Consider the following 15062-nt stretch of genomic DNA (forward strand, 5'->3'; position numbering starts at 1 on the left):
GTCGCGATGACTTCATCCCTACTCAATCGTATTGCTGTGACAAGGGGATCTCAGATAGGTCCACTTTCAGCCGTGCTCCGGTTGAACCTACCTAGGTCCGTACCTTGTCCAGCCTGAGCTCTTGGTCCACGCCGTACCTAGATTCGTTTTTGTGCATTATTAATATTTCCGGATTGGAGATTCGTTGTGGGGTGGATGAGAGAGGGGGTTACCCGGCATCGAAGACGTCAATGTTCTAAGAATTGTCAGGGCGATAATACCCAGAATATAAGATTGATGGTTGGTTGTCACATGCTGGGGCTTAGCTACTTTCTTTCTATGGAAGGGTTAAACTAAATCCATGCAGGTTGTAGATCTGTGCAGGGTTTATGCAAAGGTGGTATATTACGGACTTGGAAGTATGCAGCGTACTCTGGGCATCGAGGGTACAAGTATTAGCGGTGTGTTTAGGGCTATATTGATAGTATATATTTTACCCCTTATATTGTGGCAAATAGTTCATTATTTGTACATTCAATGCATCCATTAGCTGCTGGAGCGACGTTGCCCAGGTGTTGGATGGCCATGGTGACTTGGTTAGAAACGCCGATGCGCGTCTCGTCCGTAGGTATCTGCCAGCTATAAACGCTTACGGAGTCCAGAGCACAGCAACCTTCGTACTCGACTCAATCTTGTCTTACGGTAATGTAGTCCGGCTCAAGTTCCCTAATTATAGATTAAGTTAGGTTGCGGCTAACGAACTCTACCAAAGACTTCCAGGCACAGGCATAACAAATAACATGGAGTTTACAGTCTAGAACACTCTTTAGATCTACAGTTGTGGCCGACTCCGGGTATTTCAATCCCAATCTCTCAGAACTAAGTGACATTGTCGCGGGTGTAACTCCAATTCGTAGCGTGGTAGTAAATATTTAGACACCCAGCTCTGTCTGTTCAATGCTACCTCAGGCTTTGGGTTTGCTGACATGCATAGAACAACAACAGAAGCCGGCATAGATCTAGCCTAGGTCTATCCTCCTGGTACGGCTCAGCAGCAAGGGGCATGTCGGTAGGGGTATGCACGTTGACCCAAAACCTTGAGCTTACCTGCTTGTGATCCTATGCACATTGCACTAATATGTGAGTGTGAAACATGGGCTAATCTGGGCAACCATCCGGCGCAAAGTCTTCATCTTGCGTCAGAGCCATGAGATGTCCTGGCATGCCGCTCTACCGAAGCGTTGTCCGTTGAAGTGAGAACTGGGCGATGATGACTCTGAAAAGATACGGTTAGCCTGCATTTACCGCGTCCGATAAGCTACCTTCGTTCAATTCGCAAACCAGCTAGACGCGCCGAGAAGTGCTGCACCGGTGAAAGGGCTAGACACTCACCCAGTGCAACTAGTTTCTTCCAGTCTGTACCACACCGGCCACACCGTATCTTGCCCAAGAGACTGTGACAGCCAACACGAACTCAACGAAGGTGCGAAGGCGAGCGCTGCTGTCTTGAAAGTGGCTGCCTGGCGCATGTATTATGAACATTTCCTAGCTGTATGATCCACTGCGGACATCTCCGTGTTCGTATCGAAACCAACGCTGAATCCGCGGACACCGCATTCTCCCTTCGGGGAGATTTGATCAATAGCCCAGCCCTTCGATTCCATCTGAGAGTACAATGGACCTCGCGTGAACAGGCAACAAGATTCATGCCACTATAGCGAACTGTGAGACAGCAGCTGCAAGGCCGTACACTGCATGGGACTGACTCTCTGATGTACGGAGTCGCATGTTCAGCACGTTGGGCCGAGCCCGGGTCAGATCTTGCCTTCAGATTCGGACCGGAGCGTTATCCAGTTTAGTAGCACATTAATTCTGCGGTGCAGAGGTCTAGCCTTCACCGGGGCAAGGCAATGGACACAAACACAAGCAGGGCGTGCAGTGTCGAAGCGTGTGTGCTGTGATCAAGGCCGCCAAACAAGATATAAGTAGAATCCGAGAGCATACTCATGGTATATCTCGAGATCCATGTATAATTTAACGAAGAGCCTTAAGAACCAGCCTTCCGGTTCAACGATTTTCGGTCAAGGTTGTCAATCCTTCACCACGAGTCTGGGGGACACAGTCCGCTTCTTCAAGCAAACCGTGGCTATCGGACGCCCGTGCATGCCAAATATCACCTGTTCCTGTTGAGCGACCAAATCTTCTCGATGATAGGACAGATTGTTTTCGAATTTATGCGCGCTGCTGTTCTGCATTTGTGATCATCTGACTAGTGCAAGCCACACAAAGAAACCCCGAGCCGTTAGGCATTGTTTTGTTCCATAGGGCTGTGCTGTGGTTTAGCTCTGTAACATGTCATGTTCTGTAATTACCAGACCACAAGTACCAGTTAGGTAGGTTGCCTTCTGTCTGTATCATGGCTAAAGTTCGCTTGGAAGATGGCGCAGCAGAGGTCAGCGGAGAGGGGAAACGCTTTCCCTGACGTCAGATTAAATATCAGGGCAGCCGACCTTCTCACTGCATTCCAATACTCCGTACATGCGCCTACTGCAGATACTTCTTTGGCTGGCCGTGGAAGCCAAACCAATCGACCTTGGAAGCTCAGCTCTCTTCGAGGTCCTATCCGACCTCGCTGGTCTGCAACCTAGCTGACAAGTCGACAAGTTGCAGAGAGTATTCAAACAGCCAAACACCCAACCCCGATACTTCAGCTCTGGCGCATGATTTTCTCTAAACTCAGCTTGCGTTGCTCGCAAAGTGACTAAAGGAAAAAGGATCAGTGTGCCAACTTCGAACTCGGCGCAGCAGTCCGCAAACTCGACCCGAAGACACATAAGTGCTTAGAATGTCCGACCAAAACTTATCTGCGGAAGCTTTTGGATGAGTGGATTGTCCTTGAGAACAAGCATCGATAGCTACAGTTCCGCTGCGAGTTCGTGGTTTGGCTTTCTCTGCAGGGGCGGCGCCCTTCCGCTGGTCGAGTATGCGGCTTCTCATGACATCGAACCAGTACTTCCAGCAGTACCTACTCTAGCATTCAATCCAGCAAATATGTGCTACATACTAGCTATGTCTTTCTTTTCACAGTCACTCAACTGTCAGCTATACTGGTTCTAAAGCTTCGCTACTAGAAAAGGTACTTCACAACCTCTCATATTGGCTGATACCACATCACTGCAAGACACAGATGCGCCAGGTGTGTGTAAAATGACTTGATGCCTGCTCCTTACCCGCCAGTTTGACTATCATCTACAAAGTCAAGCAAGCGATGTTCCAGGACGCAGCCTTCTTGCTCATGATATGTTCAATAGCGATTGTCAGGCCTCAGAGCCCAGCCGACCCAAGATGAGCATGTCGCTAGGCCTTTGACGTCGCCTGAGAGACCATTGCCCATACCAGAATTCAAATATTATGCTAGCTGAACATGGTTAATGCTTTTAAATTCTATTTGGCTGAATAAAAGGACAGATACACGGCCAGAACAATATTGGGCATACTCCGTGTCGCCGGCTCGTTTCGTGATTACAGCAACCAAGGCAATATAGACACGCTTCGCAACACAAAACAGAGTATCCATCTTCTCTTCGAGAAGTATCTAGTGGATCTAGTAATATTTATACAACATAAATGCCCTTCAATCGCAATAGATTCGACATTGGCATTAAATTGGTGCGAACTATAGATCCAGCGGCTGAAATTGCCAGTATGATACAAGCCGTAATCAAAATACACAGCCACAGCCACATCACAGCCACTTTAGAGAACAAGAACATCATCATCGTCCCGCATTAGGCTTCAGCCTTGATTTCCCCTCGGATCTTCAACTCCACGGTCGTTCACATTTGATTCATCGGCTCTATTAACAAATAACTATATACCGCCTTGCAACTTTTGCGCTTGAATCACTCACGACTGTCATTCACCCTGTCGCTGAATTGACAATACGATTGATTAAGCGCCCATCATGTCTTGGGCAGGTACGCGATCAACTTGTGGCTTGATGGCCTCCCGAGGAGATCATGCTGATAAAGGCGTTGTATACAGGCTTTAAGAAGAATGTGAACCGTGCCACGACGCAGGTGATGATGAAGACGGGTATGTTTCAACTTGCCCCGCAGCCACATCCGTGAAACACCCGCAGAAACCGATGTACTTGGGTCGAGATGTCCGGATACGAGATGAAAGCGGTTACTTATATTGCTATTTGCGGTGTGCAGGTCATGTGGAGAAGACAAATGATCGTGATTATGAGATTGAGGAACGGTATGAGAATTTGGAAGTCATACGGAACGACGAGTGTCTAATAGATGCGCTGCAGACGATACCGGACTATGGAGGCTGCTGCGAACCGCCTACAAAAGGAAGCCAAGGGTTATCTGGACTCACTTCGAGGTTGGTCGACACTGGTTGATGATTCCGGACGGGGCGTGCTGATTCATTTCTCCTAGCAATGACGGCTTCGCAAATGCGCATTGCAGAGACGATAGATGCCTTCTACGGCGACGCCGGTGCCAAGGATGGTGTGAGCAGGAGTTATAAGCAGGCCGTCGAAGACTTGGATGCCGAAACAATCAAAGCGCTGGATGGTCCTTACAGGTGCAGATCCCCTTTAGTGATGGATGCGTTTGCAACCTTGACTGACCTGCACCAGATCAACTGTGCTCGAACCGATATCCCGCTTCTGTGCCTACTTCCCTGATGTCAATGAATGCATTAAGAAGCGAAACAACAAGTTGCTCGATTACGATGCGATGAGGGCCAAGGTCAAGCGACTGGTTGAGAAACCCGACAAGGATGCCACAAAGCTACCCCGCACAGAGCGCGAACTAGAGATGGCCAAGCAGGCGTACGAACAGCTAAACGAACAATTATTCAACGAACTTCCTCAATTGATCGACCTCCGTGTTCCCTACCTCGACCCGAGTTTCGAAGCCTTGGTGAAGATTCAACTGCGTTTCTGTGCGGAAGCATACTCGCGTATGGCTCAGGTGCAACAGTATCTCGATGCGGAGACAAGAGATCAATATGCTCGTGGTGATCTGGACAACAGGGTGGAAGAGGTGCTGCAGGAGATTCGGGATTTGAGCATAGCGGGTACTGTCTAAGGGCTGTCTTTTGATGTGGCTCACTTGGTTGGTATGATAGCAACCGTAATTCATTTGTACGCTGATATGTCCTCTATTTCATTATTCTTAGCCAATCCATACCAATCGCTGCTGGGTAAAATTAAACCATGAATTGCTCGGGTATCTATCTATCTATTGTTCTTAATAATGCACAGTCATATTATACGGGTTTGCGCTAGAGCTTCTGCGCCCAGCGACTTTATCGCGTCGGAATCCCCTTCTCACTTCCCCAAGCCTCCTCAACCAGGGTATCCACGACAAAAGTCGCCGCCCTCTTTACAGCCTCCAACTCCCTCCCCTCCATAGCCGCGAGCACATAATTAGAAACATCCTCCGGGCTCCGGCTCTCAGGCCGCCCAATGCCAACCCCAACCCGCAGAACCGACAGCGCGGGGTACATCTGCTTCTTCTCCAGCCAGCGGAAAATATCCTTCAGCCCATTATGACCGCGCAGACTCGCCTTTTCTGGACCCCCGCGCTTGACCACTATTTTGCCGAGCGGCTTCTCGAGTTCATCGTGGAGGATAACGAGGGTTAGGGGTGTTGAGAGGGTGTCATTTCGTTTGTAGGATTCGAGTTCGCGGATGAGCTTCTTGCCGGACTCGTTCATGTAGGACGGACTCTGCCATGTTGTATAGACCGGAGGAAGATGTGTAGAGAGGAGGGGAGCGATGGCTTCGAGGAGGATGTGGCCTGCGCTGTGGCGCGTGTTGCGGTATTTGCCAGGGTTCCCGATCGACGCTATGAAGAGCGAGCGAAGAGGGACTCGGGACATTCTGGTTTGCTTTTCTTTTCCTTGTGCTTGGAGTATCGGAAACGATCGAGCTCCGAGGGATGTGTGCCCGTGGGCTATGAAGGTTTGATTCGCTTGTGCCTTGTGGTGATCTTGTGGAGAAGCAGGGACGGAGGCATTGACAAATTCGAGGGTTTTTTTTTGTCCCGACTCCCGAGCGGAATGCTGCGGCGGGAGATCGACGGGTTGGTCGAGTCAGGTATATTTGGATTTCAAATCCCTGGGGAGCTCGAACAGCACATCACCAAGCTTTAGATCTGATTGGAATGCCCTCTCCCCATTTCTTCCGCTCCGTCGGGTCCGACCAGTGGCTCCAGAGTCCAGGTTCATTGCCAGGGTTCGTGCCGTGTTGGACCGATTTTCGACCCTGCACCACGACACCCGGCCATACAAAGACGGCGACGGTGGTCCCAGGAGCGCGGGGCTACACGAGCCAGCTTCCGGTATGAAAGGATCGTTATTATCCGTTAGCTCGCCTTGGCTAGAACCTGGTTGGAACTTTCAAGTTGGTTGTTCCTCCCTGAGTCCTGCCTATCGTGGAATGACTCGGATGTCTGGGGTTGGCAAATCCGGCGTCGAACCTTCACGGGCCTGCTTTGCAGGTGCGTTCTGCGTTCCGATTGCTGCACGTTTTTGTGCTGCAGGCAGGCAATGGGCGGTGATAGGTGAGTAATGTTACGTCTGTGGTGATGCCTCATGGGTGCCCGAGTATACGGTAATACTCTACGTCAATCTGTCAGAAGTACGAAGATACTGATCCGCCTGGGGGGCTTCATTTGCTGCCATTATTGCTGTCATATTAAGTGTGGAAGATCGACACTGTGATTTGAGTCTAGACTTCAGGACCTTGTCAGGCTCGCTCGCTTTCCGCGTGCGGTGCTCAGAGGAAAAACAATGGGCGATTGCATGATTTGGGTTCCTGTTTGTTAAATCCAAGAGTCTGGGAGGTGGGGAAAGCTGAAACTCGTTTGTCGGTAGGCGTTCGAGAGCCTCGTTTGGTACAGCTGTCACACCCAAGGAGGGATTGATTGATTGATTGATTGATTCTACTAATACTAAATCTTTAGCCCGGCAAGCTAAGTGCAAGCACTCAATGGAATGGCATCTTCCGTCCCATAATTAAGTTCGAGTTAGACAGAAAAGAACATCAAATCATCTGGGTCTTTTCCTCTCCCCTTGTTTCATCCTGCTTTTCCTTTCATACTTCGCTTGCTCCCTTCACTCTCCGCTAGATCCCGCCAACACCATGCTTGGTATTATTTGTTCTCCATCCCCCGCCCATGTCTGAGCTCCATCGTTCTGTTTTTCTGCTTCCTCCTCTCCAGCCTTCCAATCTGCCAAGCTGCTAACTATATTATACATGGTCGCTTGTCAGAGTTCGTCATGTCATGGACGAGGCAGCCGTCCCACAGCCAACCAGAACTATGCCTGAATCTGCCGAGACGGGCCCTGCCAAAACAACCGGAAAGCGTCCGTGGACGGACCAAGAGGAACCGGATCCAGATTCTGATACAGATTCTGACGAGATCTCAATGTTGGCATCCCTCATCCCTCCACTACATGCAAATCAGAAACTAACCGCGGCAGAAAATCTACAAAGTCGCTCGAAGCCCAAAACATTGAATTTGTACTTGAGAATGGCCGGCTGTATTCCAACTCGGAATATTTCATGCCCTGCGATGAAGCTGAACAAACCCGACTGAACGTCGCCCATCAGATTATGCTCCTCCTCTTCGACGGCAACCTGATCAACGTGCCCCTCGCCAAAAAGAACCCCCGTATCCTAGATATTGGCACAGGGCCCGGTGATTGGGCCATTGAGATGAGCGCCGCATATCCCAGCGCTACAATCATCGCGACGGACATTGGTGTCTTCGATAGCGGTCTCGGTAGCACCATCGATCTTCCGAATGTGAGCTTTCAGCTTGACGACGCCCGAGACGAGTGGACGTACCATGAGCCATTCGATTTCATTCATCTCCGCGGCATGGCGGGCGCCTTCTCGGATTGGTCGTCTATATATCAGCAAGCCTTCCGCCATCTTACTCCGGGTGGATATATCGAGATCAGCGACGCAGATCTCGCTGCTGATTCGGTCTCCATCCCCGGCTTAGGGGACTCATACCTCAGCATATTTGCAGCCGCTATGCGGTCCGCCGCCGACGCCGCAGGCCACCCGCGCGATCTCCGCCATCTCCTCCCTAGCACCCTTACAGAAGCAGGATTTGTTGACGTCCGTGTCCTAGAACGCACGACGCCCGTTGGACTATGGCCCGAGGAACCCCGCCAGAAAACCCTCGGGAAGATGGCTCTAATCGCCATCCTTGAGGGTCTAGAAGCATATAGCCTGCGCCATCTCACCGCAACAGGAAATTGGACGGCCGAAGGCGTCCGAGACCTCTGCGAGAAAGTGAAACTGGAAATTTTGGCTGCGGGGCGGGGTACATGCTGCGTGAAGACGGTAACGGCTCGAAAACCATTTACTCGACCGCCACGCAAGAATGATATGCTGCAGCGGTTGATGCAGATTGATGACGAGATGAATGTGGATTCGACATGATTGACTGTTTGCTCGACTGAGGCTCGAGCTTGGGCGGTTGTTTGTAGTTTATACCCATTTGGTTTTATGTCTCTTTATATAGATGAAAAGCGCGGCCTGGTGTGCCTAGACCATGTACTCATATCCTTGAATATAATAGTCCGAACAGTATATTTCGCAGGCCACTCGCACTGGTAGTTGACAGGTATGCTTCGTTGATTAGTCTAAAAACAGCTACAAAGTGGTATTTACACACATTCAGAACATTCGACACCCAGACCAGATAGCAACTTCTTTTTGAAACCGAACTCCGTGCGATGCAAGTGAATATAAAGCACACAATCACAGCTGAAATAGCGTCCTCTTCTTCTCCATCTTCCCCTTCCACTCCCATTCCTGCCCGCTCGCCCTCTGGATTCCCTTATCAACCCTTCGCAGCTTCAACGTGAACCTCGGTCCGAGCTCCTGCAATCCAGTTCTTATACCCTCGGCGCCCTTTATCTCCTTTCCGTCGGCACCGACAACAGCCTTTTCGGTCTCGCGCTTCTCGCGGAAAACGTAGCGGTGGCGGCGGACGAAGATGTAGTCGCGCTGGTTGTGCAGAGTGACAACTTGTCGGCCTTCGATGTCTGGCTGAGGGGGGAAAAGAGTACGGAAAAGGTGTGCCGTGAGAAGACCGAGAGGAGTACGGAAGTTGTTAAGGATGAGTTCGGGCCAGTGCTCGGTTGCATTTCCGTGGCCGGGAATTCTCTTGCCTTCGACCCAGTTGCTAATGGAGAAGTGGAACATGGGACCCTTGGGCAGATGGACGATATCCAGCCCTGAGGGCTTCTTGGCGTCTTCTTGCAGAATAACGAGGGTGGTGTATTCGCGGTTGGAAGCGAATTGGGCGATATCTCGAATGGAAAACTTATGTGAGTGGGCGTGTGCGGTCCGGCGGATGTAGACGCTGTTCGGGAAGAGGTTGGTGAGAATTTTTCCTTCGTGGTGAAGGGTTGAGTTAAGGGAAGTGGTGATTAGGATCTTCGGGGTTCGTTGAGACTCGGGGGAGAAGAGGGACGGGAACTTTGCGGCGAGAGCTTCCGGTGCGAGATTGAGGTTTGTGCTCCGAGTTGATTGGGATGGACTCGTTGCGCGCTCGGTGGCCGTGGGGAGAGAGGAGGGCTTGCGACCGCGGTTCTCTTTTTTGCTTTCGCCGTCTTCGTCTTCATCCTCTTCGTCTTCCTCGTCGCTGCTGGCCAACATACTGTCGAGGTCGTCATCATCTTCTTCGTCCTCCTCTTCATCGCTGTCTTTGTCGTCTGACGCTGAGTCTAACGGACGGTTGAGCTCTTCCTCTTCTTCTTGCTTCTGTTTTTTTATCCGCTCGACATCGACACTCAACCCTAATGGATCCTCAGCATCACTATCGACCTCATCCCAGACACGCTTGCGGTCCAAAGTCAGGGGAATATTTCGACGGAGCCGCTCTTCTTTTAACTTGGGATTTTTGGCTTCTTCCTTCTTGGTTCCGTATCGTCGTGCTCGTTGAGCGGCGTCCTTGGCGCGCTTTCGTTTGATATGGACGAGTTGACGCTTTTGCTTGTTGCGCGTTTTGAAGTCCATAATCGCGCTTGACGGAGGCCTTGACAGTGACTTTTTGGAAACCATGATGGGCGTTGTTGATATGGAATGTGTTCTTGTGATCAACAGCGTCAATCTAAACTTTTTTTTGCGGAGATATTTTTGGGGGGATAAATGTTTCACCGGCGGTAAGATCGCGTATTAACCGTACATATATTACAGGAAGCTTTTGTATGAGGCTATGAGCTGACCCGAAGTCCTGCCCCTGGAAGCTTGAAGTGATCTCAATTGACATTGAAACCGAGCGTTTTTGAGGATTCTCTTGCATATATAACCATTAAGATCCGGGGGCTTCTCGGTTTTATCTTTTATCACCCCATCTATTCCCCCATTTAGCCCGGACTGAGCTTCCTTGACTTCATCAAGGAACGGCTCACGTGTCGGCGGATGACTCAATCGCCGTTTCGATTTCTTTTTCTTCCCCGCCGACAGATTTCCTGCTGGTACCCCGCCAGCAGAAGACACTTTTCCTCCTCCCCCCCCTCCCTCCGCGCCCTCAATTCCCAACAGTCCGCAAAGAAGTCCGCCATGGCTACTTTAAACACCAAGGCCGGTCAAATTGTTGACCGAGCCGTTCTCGATTCCATGCTCCGCCGCCGCCTCTTCTATACACCTTCCTTCGAGATATACGGAGGTGTCTCCGGACTATACGACTATGGCCCACCCGGTTGCGCCGTTCTGAACAATATTGTCGAGACATGGCGGAAACACTTCGTGTTGGAGGAGGATATGCTTGAGGTCGACTGCACTATGTTGACCCCGCACGAAGTGCTCAAGACCAGCGGCCACGTCGATAAGTTCGCCGATTGGATGTGTAAGGATCCCAAAACTGGAGAGATCTTCCGTGCGGATCACTTGGTAGAGGAAGTGCTTGAGGCTCGTCTAAAGGGCGACAAGGAGGCCCGAGGCGAGAAGGTTGTCGTTGATGTGGAGAAGGAGGCGAAGAAAAAGAAGAAGGCGAAGAGCGAGGCCGTGAAGTTGGACGATGTGGTCGTTAAGGAATACGAGGAGACTCTTGCTCAGATCGATAACTTTGACGGACCTCAATTAGAGCAGATTATCGCCAAGTACGACATCAGAAATCCTGTTACCGGCGGCAATGTCCTTCCTCCCGTGGCTTTCAACCTCATGTTCCAAACTTCGATCGGACCCAGCAGCAACATGCCCGGCTACCTGCGTCCTGAGACAGCCCAGGGACAGTTCCTCAACTTCCAGAAGCTGCTTGAATTCAACCAGCAGGCGATGCCTTTCGCTTCAGCATCTATTGGCAAGTCGTTCCGAAATGAGATCTCGCCCCGTGCAGGTCTTCTTCGTGTTCGTGAGTTCCTCATGGCCGAGATTGAACATTTTGTCGACCCGGAGGGTGGAAAGAAACATGCTCGGTTTGATGAGGTCAAGGATACCGAGTTGACGCTGCTCAACCGTGAAGTGCAGCTATCTGGAAGCACTCAGACTGAGAAGATGACAGTCGGCAAGGCTGTTGAGACTGGCCTGGTGGACAATGAGACTCTCGGATATTTCCTTGCCCGCATCCAACATTTCCTACTCAAGCTCGGTGTTGATTCCACCAAGCTCCGTTTCCGCCAGCATATGGCCAATGAGATGGCCCATTACGCTTGCGATTGCTGGGATGCCGAGCTGCAAACCAGCTATGGCTGGATTGAGTGCGTTGGCTGCGCTGACCGCAGCGCTTATGACTTAAACGTGCACAAGAACAAGACTGGCGCTCCTTTGGTTGTCCGTGAGGTTCGTTCTGAGCCACTGAAGATTGAGGAATGGCAAATCGACCTAGACAAGAAGAAGTTCGGTCCTCGCTTCAAGAAGGACGGCAAGACCGTTGAAGCTGCCATTGATGCCCTATCCCAGGAGCTTCGAGAGAAGCTGTCTCTTGACCTTCAGTCAAACGGCAAGATTGAAATTGATGTCGAGGGTGTTGCCTCTGGCAAGGTTGAGCTCGAGAAGGACGTCATCAACATCGAGAAGCGCACACGTGTTGAGAATGTCCGAGAGTACACACCAAATGTGATCGAACCCTCTTTCGGTATCGGCCGTATCCTATACAGTGTTATGGAGCACGTCTACTGGTACCGTGAAGGCGATGAGGCCCGCGGTGTAAGTTTCCCGTTCTTGGTCGATTTGTTTATGTACTTACTAGACGCTAGGTTCTTTCCTTCCCTCCGGTCATTGCGCCCACTAAAGTTCTTCTCGTCCCTCTATCTACAAACCCCGCCTTCCGTCCTCTCGTGCAACGGCTGACGACTAGCCTTCGACGATTGGGCGTCTCGAGCCGTGTTGATGATTCGTCTGCCAGTATTGGCAAGCGTTACGCCCGCAACGATGAGCTCGGAACACCATTTGGTATTACTGTCGACTTCCAGTCCGTCAAGGACAATACCTTCACGCTCCGTGACCGTGACTCCACGAAGCAGGTGCGCGGGGGTGAGGATGAGATTCTGCAGGCCCTCAAGTCCCTGGTGGAAGGTGAGGAGACCTGGGAGGACATCCGGAAGCGCCTGCCCGAGTTCACTGGCCAGGACGTGGAATAGACTATAAATCTTCTATCAAAAAAATTCAATTTTCATTCTCTTCCGAGCCCCTTCATAGTCAAATCAGAAGTATTAAAGCATATCGTACGGTCATAGAGCCGAAAGTTTGTACTTGGACTGTAGGTTAGATGCCAAGATATCCAGGCCGAAACGTCATACCGGCCGGCCAAACATACGCCAAGTTGGCTTCATCTTCGTTTACTTCACCTTCTATTCGACCTCTCAGTCGTTCAACAAGCATTTTCTGCGCCATAGGACTTGCAGGTGGTCCTTAAGATGGCACCTAACATTCCCTCCGCCAAACTCACCCTCTCCTGCCCTTTATTCGCCGCCGACTTTGACCCGCGCAATCATGCCTTTCTTCTTGTTGCCGGTGGCGGCGGAGAAGGTCGCAGCGGCGTGGGGAATAAGATTGTAAGTGGCCTCCAGATACTGGAATTCTGGCTCCAGTATGTACTAAGTTCGATATAGGTGCTCCTAAACGCCTACAAACGCCGCGAACTCAGTGAGGTTGTCGACATCGAACTTTCGCGCGATGAGGATTCAGCGACTTCCCTAGCTGTGGCGCGATCCAACGACGCCTCTATTGTCGCTTTTGTCGGTATTAACAGTTCCCTCGCGCTGCAGAAACAAAACAAGAACCGGCATTTGCGATCCTTCCAAATCGACTACCCTCCTCGCAGGACAGATTCCTCTCAAGAGCCCAACACAGACCGGAAACCGGGACAGACTATAAGCTTGTCGCAGGAGTCGCTGTTCAGAACCGTTGCTGGGCCGAAAGGCACAACAGATACATATCAAAGGATTACTCGATTGTCACCTTGGAAGGATGAGGGGGCTAGCCGTGTTGGTGCGATCACGACGGGGTTGGCTTCGTCTGGAGAGATTGTCTTCTTCAATGCCCACACAACGAAACCGAGCGAGAAGGATGTAATTGGGAGGATCCGTCTGAAGAGCGGCGAGGAGGCGGAGGATATCGACATAGCTAGTCAGCACGAGGAAAAGAGTCTTTTTACTGTGGCGTATACCAATGGTACCGAAGTCTTCACCTGTCGCATATCTCCCGAGACTCGATCGAATGCCGCACCAGAAGTGAAGTGCGTGTACTCTCCTTTAACCGGCGCCAATGATAAGGGACCACGGCCAAGATTCCGTGCAGTGCGATTTCTTTCCCCCACGACACTATTGCTTCTCCAAAACGCCCCGGAAAGGAAGGGTGCCGAACTCGTACTTCTCGATCTACGTTCTGCTGCCTCTCAGGCAACAATAACCCGTCGATATAAGCTTCGCAAGTCGATCAAAATTGGCCTCGGTCTCGATGTATGCAACCTAGGGGCCGACTCTGAGGGCCGGCAGCAATCAATGATTGCTGTCTCTGGCAGTGACCAGTCTCTTGAGGTCCTTACCCTGGAAAACACTAGCAGAGGGTACTCACGTTTCCGAGTGTATACGACTCTCCGTGATGTTCACCCGTTCTCAATGACAAGAATATGCTTCTCGCCATTCACTCCTCCACCTCACCCCGTGACCCCCGAAACACCTCCACAATACGTCAAGCTCGCCTCCGTGAGCATGGGCAACACCGTCGTCGTACACACATTTGCCCTATCCCCTACGCCGCCCTCAAGCCGCAACCCACGCTACGTTCTCGTCCGGCCAGGCGAGTCCGACGTTTTAACGGGCATCTTCGGTACCCTCACCTCTGCACTCTCCATCGCTCTCGTCATCTTCCTCCTCCAGGCTTTTACAGAGATCAGAGGTGTCATGCCTCCTTACCTCGGTATAAGCACGTACTTACCACCCGATATCCGCGACGCCATTGCAGTGCCATACAACGTACCACCACCTCTTCCTTCGCCTCTATCCCCCATCACAGAGTCACAATTAACGACTCAAGGCATATCCGCTGAACCCGAAGTCATCGGACCCGAGCCCCAGCTTCTCCAGGATATAATTCCCGAGTCAGGACCATCCCTCCTCATCTCCTGCAACCCCTCAAACAACGAACTTCGCATTGAGCCACACTCGCCAAACCCCGCTTCTAAACTTGAAGAGGAGGGTTCGAAAACGGCGCAAGAGTCATACTCCTTAGAATCGGACTCGACGCTTCATTCCGCACGGCAATGGACAGACCTCTCTGCTGAGGACCGCCTGTCGTGGAAAACCCATCTCATCAACTCCGGTCTCTGGGACCAGCAGGAAGACGAGGACGAGTCGATCCTTCAAGGCATCTTCTTTAGAGAGTTGTGCCCTCAGCCTAGTGGCGGTGATGGTGATGGCGATGGCGACGTTCATACCGGTGGCATTGACACCGCTAGGGAGTGAATGATAGTCATGTCCTACTCTATTTTCTCTATTTTGTTTCTCTCAACTTAGAATGTTTTTTGTTTAGTTTTGCTTGGCTTCTGTTCTTCTATAATGATACATATGTATGTCTACGAGTGTACGTGTACAGA

At 51.0% G+C, this 15062-nt stretch overlaps 5 protein-coding genes across 5 annotated transcripts; 3 read left to right on the forward strand and 2 right to left on the reverse strand.

Annotated features, from left to right (window-relative positions):
* Positions 1–3857: 3857 nt before the first annotated feature.
* On the forward strand, positions 3858–5208 carry BJY04DRAFT_33054 (amphiphysin-like protein RVS161). Its single transcript, XM_073720148.1, has 6 exons — positions 3858–3956; positions 4024–4074; positions 4197–4242; positions 4298–4371; positions 4428–4575; positions 4631–5208. The coding sequence occupies exons 1-6, from the start codon at positions 3944–3946 to the stop codon at positions 5082–5084; spliced, it is 786 nt and encodes a 261-aa protein (XP_073572894.1). The 5' UTR covers positions 3858–3943; the 3' UTR covers positions 5085–5208.
* Position 5209: 1 nt separating this feature from the next.
* On the reverse strand, positions 5210–6112 carry BJY04DRAFT_32994 (aminoacyl-tRNA hydrolase). The gene has a single exon (XM_073720147.1). The coding sequence runs from the start codon at positions 5878–5880 to the stop codon at positions 5305–5307; it is 576 nt and encodes a 191-aa protein (XP_073572895.1). The 5' UTR covers positions 5881–6112; the 3' UTR covers positions 5210–5304.
* Positions 6113–7322: 1210 nt separating this feature from the next.
* On the forward strand, positions 7323–8458 carry BJY04DRAFT_216793 (class I SAM-dependent methyltransferase; the record flags this gene model as incomplete). Its single annotated transcript, XM_073715860.1, has 2 exons — positions 7323–7432; positions 7486–8458. The coding sequence occupies 2 exons, from the start codon at positions 7323–7325 to the stop codon at positions 8456–8458; spliced, it is 1083 nt and encodes a 360-aa protein (XP_073572896.1).
* A 179-nt stretch (positions 8459–8637) lies between these two features.
* BJY04DRAFT_185756 (rRNA-binding ribosome biosynthesis protein RPF1) lies at positions 8638–10117 on the reverse strand. Its single transcript, XM_073710806.1, has one exon. It carries the CDS (start codon positions 9680–9682, stop codon positions 8780–8782), a length of 903 nt encoding a protein of 300 aa, XP_073572897.1. The 5' UTR covers positions 9683–10117; the 3' UTR covers positions 8638–8779.
* Positions 10118–10588: 471 nt separating this feature from the next.
* BJY04DRAFT_206677 (uncharacterized protein) lies at positions 10589–14931 on the forward strand (the record flags this gene model as incomplete). Its single annotated transcript, XM_073713748.1, has 4 exons — positions 10589–12172; positions 12223–12597; positions 12871–13020; positions 13078–14931. The coding sequence occupies 4 exons, from the start codon at positions 10589–10591 to the stop codon at positions 14929–14931; spliced, it is 3963 nt and encodes a 1320-aa protein (XP_073572898.1).
* Between the last annotated feature and the right edge of the window lie 131 nt (positions 14932–15062).

This window comes from Aspergillus karnatakaensis (assembly GCF_047715665.1).
Source record: "Aspergillus karnatakaensis strain CBS 102800 unplaced genomic scaffold BJY04scaffold_16, whole genome shotgun sequence".
In the NCBI taxonomy this organism is placed as follows: Eukaryota; Fungi; Ascomycota; class Eurotiomycetes; order Eurotiales; family Aspergillaceae; genus Aspergillus; species Aspergillus karnatakaensis.